Source organism: Miscanthus floridulus, chromosome 9, assembly GCF_019320115.1.
Source record: "Miscanthus floridulus cultivar M001 chromosome 9, ASM1932011v1, whole genome shotgun sequence".
Classification (NCBI taxonomy): Eukaryota; Viridiplantae; Streptophyta; class Magnoliopsida; order Poales; family Poaceae; genus Miscanthus; species Miscanthus floridulus.
Window position 1 is genome coordinate 126578319 of NC_089588.1, and position 7564 is coordinate 126585882.

The 7564-nt window shown below is 47.5% G+C and overlaps 1 protein-coding gene across 1 annotated transcript; it reads right to left on the reverse strand.

The window, feature by feature from the left end:
• Positions 1 to 798: 798 nt before the first annotated feature.
• On the reverse strand, positions 799 to 3466 carry LOC136480867 (putative disease resistance protein At3g14460). Its single transcript, XM_066478300.1, has one exon. The coding sequence runs from the start codon at positions 2284 to 2286 to the stop codon at positions 799 to 801; it is 1488 nt and encodes a 495-aa protein (XP_066334397.1). The 5' UTR covers positions 2287 to 3466.
• Positions 3467 to 7564: the final 4098 nt, after the last annotated feature.

Here is a 7564-nt window from a genome sequence, read left to right on the forward strand (position 1 = left end):
ACTTGAAATGAATGTTTGATCATGTAAACGATTTTATCCACAGAGAATTCCTGAAACAAGATGCGCCTTGCACTCTTTGTTTTTCCTGTTTGCCTTTAACAGGTGCAGGCAATGATGAGTGACAAAAATTCAGCATAACAACATCCACGCTGTCATCATGTAAACAGGGTTGTGCTCAGAATTCACGAGCACACTTCACATATATAACAACAAAATTTACGCTCATACCAAACAACAGATGTAGTTATTGGCACGACGACAAGAAGTTCACAAAAACTGAAAGAGTCGAGTACAATAACGCTGGTTATTGTGGCTCTTCGTCAGCCAGGCACCTTCTCCTTCTACAAGCAGAGCACACCATTCTACGACTCCGTGCATTAGCCTGCCTGCCCATGTCCTGCTCTTGCCCAGCCTAATCCAGACGTCCATCGGTTCATGTGTAGGCTCTTCATCAGCCAGGCACCTTGTCCCTCTTTGTGAACCAGAGCACAACAATCTGCCACTCCCTGCATCAGCTTGCCACTTCCAGGATTGAGATTGGCTAGCTTGCCTGTCCTGTCCTGCCCAGCTTGGTCCAGACGTCTATGTGTAGACATCTGATGGATAATCTCCCACACCACAATATTAATGACATAAGGCTGTAGTTACTTCATCCTCAACGCCTGAAAGAGAAAAGAAACAGGGCACCGGTAATTAACTAAAAGCAGAGCAGATAAACATGACACAAAATTATAAATTCTAGCCAATGGTCATACTTTACATCTTCATAGCCATTTGATTGGGAATCTCAAAACGTGTTCACCATACCCCAGTGTAAACATCCAGGTCCTCTCCGTGCAGCAGCTGTCGGTGCTGCTCTTGGAGCCCAGGCAGCCACCGTGATGAGGAGGCACCTTCCATATCCTCTGTCCGGAACAGCTGGTGCAAGTTGTCCAATCTCTCAACACACCTCAAGTTGGGGCACCGCTGTACACGCAGCAGTCTCACTTGGGGAAGATTTGAGACCCTCTCTAGGCCTCCACAATATGTGATTACAAGGACCACTGAGAGGAAACAGAGGTTCTCCACCACATTAAGGCTGTGCACATCTCTTAATTGGAGCTCCTTCAAGCTGGTGGCCTGCTGTCCAAGCTGCTGTGGGAGAGCTCTCAGCTTGGGGCAGCGGTCAAGCTCCATCTTCTTCAGTCGTGGCAGCAGCTGCGTCCTTGGAGGTGGGGCGTCCTCCTTTTGATTTGCAGCAGCCTCATCCTCTACCCTTTCCTTACCTGCTGGTGTTGCTTTTTGTTCTTCTTCTTCAGCAACAAAGGACCACTCCTCCCAGTTGGGCATATCCCTGATGATCAAGGTTTCAAGCTTGGGGAAAGCTACTGCCTCCGTAGATCTGAGATTACCCACGCCATAGCCAACAAATTCGAGTCCAATCTTGGTGACTGCAGTGGCTCCCTTGATTTGTAGATATTTCAAGTTGGGGAGCTGACCGATTGGTGGAAGATGCAAACATGATTTGCAATCAATGAGGTTCAAATATGTCAGTGAAGGCAAATGGGCAGCAGTGCCTAGCCAGGTAGCAAACCTCCGACCAAAGAAATTACAAAAACTGAGATCCTCCAAGTTGTGCGTAGGGATTAGCAAATCAAAAGTCTTCTCAATATTGATTACGACACCTTCAAAATAAGGTTCGTCTGTACTTTCAGTGCACCATAGAGATAACCTTTTGAGATACCTTTTGTTTATTAATAGCGAATCAGTACTACAAGGACCTGCTCTATCCAGATTAATCAATTCAAGGCTCCTCAACTGCATAAGAGGGCCCAACTCTTCCAGGTTCCATCCATCTTGCATTCTACCACTATTAGCATTGCCACCACCAATAGGAAATCCTCCCAAATCATTGAGTGACTTTAATCTGCCTATTCCTTTTGAAACTTGGTTTATTGGTGTGTTATTAAGACCTAGACGCCTTAGACTATATAATCGAGTGGCTGTTAATGGAAGGTTATGCAAATCGCCACAATGCTGCAAGTTCAATACCTGAAGATTTTTTAATGAACCAATGGATTCTGGAAGGCAAGTTATACTAGTACTCTGAATATCAAACAAACGTAGATGAATCAAACTTCGAATACTCTTTGGAATTGTTTTAATATTTGACCTGCTGAGATCCATAACATGAACATACAGAAACCTTTTGAACATTGAAGGTTCAATTGTTAGTGACTTGCCACAAAAACTCATTATAGTTCTCACTTTGAGTTGTTGATTATCCACACTTGGCAAAACAACCATTTCCTTGTCTGTTACAAATGACACACGTCATAGTTTAGATACAATTGTACTTTCCAGCAACTGTGGGTCTCCGAGTAAACAATCCTCCTTTGATAAATGATGGGCAAGCTGCCTTAATAGATCATGCATTTTGCACCATTGTCGGTCAACATAGACATGATCTGGTATGAGGAGGTTCCTTGATATCAACTCATAGTAGTACTCTTCTGCTGTGTCTTCCATTAGCTGGTTCTCTTTCTTCTCTATAAAGCCTTCAGCAACCCAAGACATAACAAGATGATCACGTTGCATTGACCAATCTTCAGGATATAAAGAACAATAAAGAAAACATTCCTTCAAGTTTTGTGGCAGCTGGTCATAACTCAAGTACAAATGCGGACACATGGTTGGTATGTGCCCATGTGGTCTTGTGTGATGAGTGATTGTCAACGTGATTCGCGTCTTGGGTTAAGTTGGTGAACTAACCATGGCATGAGTTGGGTTGTGCAACATGTCCCTTGGCTTGTGGTGCGCAGGTGTGGAGCTCAGAGGCGGTGGTCGATGACGAGGTGAAGGTCAAGTAGAGACGGGCCATGACGATGGACCGGGAGCGGTGAAGGGCGGACGTGAGGCTTGGACTGACGGACCGGAGCGCCGGAGGACTAGCTGCAATGGCTAACACTTGGGGACATCGACAAGCGCAAGTGTATATGGAGGAGTGATCGTGTTGACTGAGTCAAGACGGCGGACGTGCAAGTCGAGTGGAGGCTCTGGAAGACTTGGCGGCCAGGTGGTCGAGGATGGTGGTGACACATGTCGAGGAGCGGGGGACGCGTATGGAGTACGCTACTCGCGAGCAGGTTTGGTGAATTGGGCCACAAAACCACCGGTGGACGGTTTTTGGGTTTGGGCCTCAAAACCCGGGCGGAGGTTCCGAGGAGGAACGGGGCAGCACATGGTGGAATCACAGAGGTTGTGTCGAGGCCAAGCAAATCTGTGCAGGAAGCGTGGCCGTCTGATCGACAGAAGACAGAGTGGGACCATAATGCCTTAGGGTTAGGTGGTTCACTCTATTTATCCAGGGGCAGTTTGGGAACTGTGTAATAGGTCTGTTAAATAAGGATGAGGGTGCCCCAATCACCCTCACCTCTTGCCATTTCATTTCTTCATCTCAAGGCTCTCTCTCTCCCTCTCCCTAGAGTTCCAGAGGTCCTCGGATGAACTAGCCACTTCATCCATGTAATTGAACCGAAGATTTGTGCGGGAATGGAGGCCCTAACCTCCTCGTGCCCTCTGGGATTCCAGGTTTGAATCGTTTGTGCAATTCCCGTTCATGTTCTTCGTGTTCTTGTTCTTCTCCCACAACCCCCTTCTCACTTTCTTGCTCGAATCTTGAGTTGTGGGGCATTTTTTGTCAAACCGATTGTTTTAGAATGAACTAGGACGTGAGTTGAATCTTTCCACTGAAGGAATTTATCTGAAACCTCACGAGTTCAAAGATCGGGGCAATTCATTTTTCGGAGTTGAAAATCCAGCTTTTTTTGCAAGATCCAAATTTCCCATCGATCAACAAATCTTTAAGCGATGATCTCTTAGGAGTAGTTTTCCTACTGCCTTGCGATACCTTCGTTCAATTTTGGTGGCAGTTGGTTTTGATTTGGTTCACAAATCGGGCAAATTTGTGTTCTTGGCGATTTTTGGGACCTCTGTCCCGTAGACCGCGGACAGTCCGCGCCTCGGACCGTGGACAGTCCGGCAGTCGGGGTCGGGAACAGCCAAGTTCGGTGCCTGTACTATTTCGCTTCAGCATAGGCATGGACAGCCCGCCCCTAAGACGCGAACAGTCCGGGCCTTGACCGCGGACAGTCCGCTGCTGCTGCATCGCCTTGGACATAATTGTTTCTCATCTTCTGTTTTTTTTAGTTTGGCCGGCGGACAGTCCGGCCCCCTTGCCGTGGACAATCCGCGCTGTGACAGCAGACAGTCCGGCCCTGTTCAGTCTTCTCGGCTTTGAGGTGTTTCATCGAGGGCTTTGCTTGGTCATTGTCGATGTTTGATCACCGATAGCCTGCCACGGGGGTCCCCAGGGCAGTATTGTTCGGGCTTCAGCGTATGCAGAACTCGACGGTTAACGCAAGAGACAGTACATTTATCCTGGTTCGGGCCCTCGATCTTTGATCGAGTAATAGCCCTACGTCCAGTCGGCGTTAGCCCTTGTGTTGGATTGATTATAAAGTGTTGCGTTGTACAATTGTTGTCTAAACTCCCGATCCAAGGAACCATGCCCTCCTTTATATAGTCAGGAGGCCAAAGTCCTAGTCGATTTACAATGAGAGTTCTTAGTAGGATTACAAAATAATAATACTACTACTGAGATTACAGGGGAAGAATCCTAGTTAGGCTAGTTCTTCTCCCTTCCTTGCGGGGTATCCCGTGGTTCCCGCACCGACAAGCCCCCGAGCACTTCATGGTTGAGTTCTGGAAGCCTCGTCTTGTTCCTTCAAGTCTTGTCGAGCAGGAACAAGCGTCGTCCGAGTGCTTTCTTGAGCGGAACCGTGCAGCGCTTCGTGAGATCTTCGCGTGGTGTGTATCTTTTTGAAGAAAAAAGTACCCCCATTTGGATGTAGCCCCGAGCCTCTTGTTGTTTGGCACAAGGAGCTTGAGGATCTTTTCTTGAAATCTTCCTGATTCTTCATTGAAAGGTTCCTGAGCATATACCCGGTTTCCTTGTTGAAAAGTGCTCGAATATAGGTATGTCCGGGTTCTTTTTATCTTGTGTCCTTGAAGTCGTCTGTCTTGAAGAAGTGTTCTGAGTGACGTGCGCTTTTTTGAAGGAAAAAGTGCACTCACTGAGTGTAGCCCCCGAGCCTCTTGCTATTTGGAACAAAAAGTTGGAGGGTCTTGAATCTGAGTTGTTCGAAAGAACTGTATACCTCTCCTTTTGCAGCCCCCGAGCATATATCCAGGTTGTTTTGTTCAGGAAGAACTCGGATGTAGAGTCTTGGCGTATTCTCTGGTAGTCTGCTATTGTCAGATGTAGTTGTATGGTGGTGGTTGAGTGTAAATGCCTTTTGTTCACGGGTTGTACTGTGTTGGTATATTCTTCCGAATATGCTTGTCTTCGAGTACTGTTCCCTCTTGCCTGAGTCTTCCATTATTGAGCCCTGTCTTTTCACTGCGTTCTTTGTTAGGCTTATTTCGTTGGTACTCCTAGTCCATGTGCACCGCTCCTTCGATCTATAAATACCCTCCCAGAGTGCTTGTTTTCATCCATTGAACATTCTGTTGAAACCTTTGTAGTTATGAATATGGTAGTTTGTGAAGTAGAGCAGCCCTCGGGCGTGTTTTGTAGTTCTTGTGTGTCTTGTCGTAGCTGGAGGAAGTCTTGTGATAGGGATTAGAGGTAGGCTAATCCCGCAGCAGCAATGTACCAGGATGTACGTGGTGGTAGTTGGAGGAAGTCTTGTGATGTGGGCTTCGTTCCTTCATCTGGCAGTTCTGGGTTGATCCTCGTCGCCTGTCGTGAGACTGTCCAGTGCAGATCGTCACCATATCTAGCATCACATCGGTCTTGGGTAGACAGATGCCTACTGGCCTTCTCTACTCCATGTTGTCCTGCCGTGCTGCTAATTTCCGCCTTGGATGCACTGCGTCCGTCCTTTGAAGAAAACAGTGTAGCCGAGGGCGGTTTGTCCTTCCGAGTAGCAATTTGGGACACGTAGTCGTTCCAGAGCCTAGCCGTGTCCGGGTTCCTCTTTGCAACTTTGCTTTTTGTGGTACCGAGTTCATTGGGTCTTGTAAGATTTGTAATCTTCTCTTTTTGAAGTCGCTTGCAATGGAAAGAATCTTATCTTCTGAGTTGTCATTTATTTTTCTGCTGCAGTCCGGGTTGTTCATGAGATTTCCGAGTTCTTTCTATAAGAACCGAGTTCTTATGTTCCTCGTGAGGTAGCCCTTCTCTTCTTCATGGTTGATGGGTTGTTTTTTGCAGTAATCTGACAACTCCGCCGTAGTGCTGGATGGATAAGTCTGAAATCTGCCCATTGAATTGTACCGTTATGTGGATTTGTGCCCTCCGTCATTTTAGCTGTATCAGTAAATGGACCGTTGCATTCTCACACGGCGCTTTAACGGGCCTGGTGGGCCGTTTTTATCGCTGTAAAATCTATTTAAAGACCCTTCATCTTCTTTTTCTTTACTGCCCTTCTCTTGCCTTGAAACCCTAGCTTTCAGAAATCTGCCATCGCCATTGCCGCCGCCATCTTAGCGCCGCCGTCCAAACCTTCTCTTCCCCCTAGTTCTTTCTTGCCTCCATTAGTACATGGGTAGGAAGAAAACTGCGAGCAAGTCCCAGGCAACCTTCGTGGACGAGGAGTCGTCTCTTTCCGTGATCGAGAACCAGGAGTTCGTGGCCATGAGGGCTGCCCAGAAAGCTTGGCCGGCTCCGACAACAACTGAAGACCAGCTCCACGAGCTTGCCAGCGATGGTTTGATCCAGAGCAAGGGCATTGCTGAATGGAGAGTTCCAAGCAAGCATCGGGTCCCTACTCCAGGTCCTGGTGAGATCATCCTTTTCGTCTCTTTTATCCGTGCCGGTCTTTGCCTTCCTACTTCCGCCTTCCTTCATCAATTTCTTGGTTATTTTGGGGTTAGTCTGAACCATCTAACTCCCAATGCTGTCCTCCATCTTTCTGTTTTCGTACATCTCTATGAAGCTTTCCTTGGAATTCCTCCTTCTCTTTCTCTTTTATGTCACTTCTTTCGTTTGAAGCCTCAACCCCGCCGTGAAGATACCAACGTTCTTGGCGGCTGTGGGATTCAGTTTTGCCAGGGTCTGAAAAGCAAGTTCTTTGACTATGACATGGTTGATTCTGTGAGGGATTGGCGCGCTGATTGGTTCTATGCCGCCAATTTGATTCCTTCTCTTGCCGTGCATTCTGGATCTGGTCCCTCAGTTAACGACCGATGGGAAAAGAACTCCCTGACTCCAGCTGAGCTCCAGGCGATCTAGCCATTCCTTGAGCAGATAAGCACTCTGAAGCAGCAGGGCTTGATTGGTTTCGGAATCGTCTCAAGTTTTCTTCGCCATCGTGTCCAGCCTCTGAAGGAGCGAGAGAACTTTGGCTTCGAGTACTCTGGGGCTGAGGATCCTTTGCGAATGGTCCCTGCTCTTGAGTTGACCGACGAGGAGGTTCTCGAGCGTCTCTAGAAGATGCTAAAGGGAGCAAGCGTTGTTCCACTTACTGTCTCCGAGTTCTCTACCAACAACCCGCCTCCAGCTGTAAGTCGTTTTCTCTTC

Coding starts and splice junctions, on each gene's coding strand:
- LOC136480867 (XM_066478300.1), bottom strand. CDS start 2,286: ATGGTTGTTTTGCCAAGTGTGGATAATCAACAACTCAAAGTGAGAACT.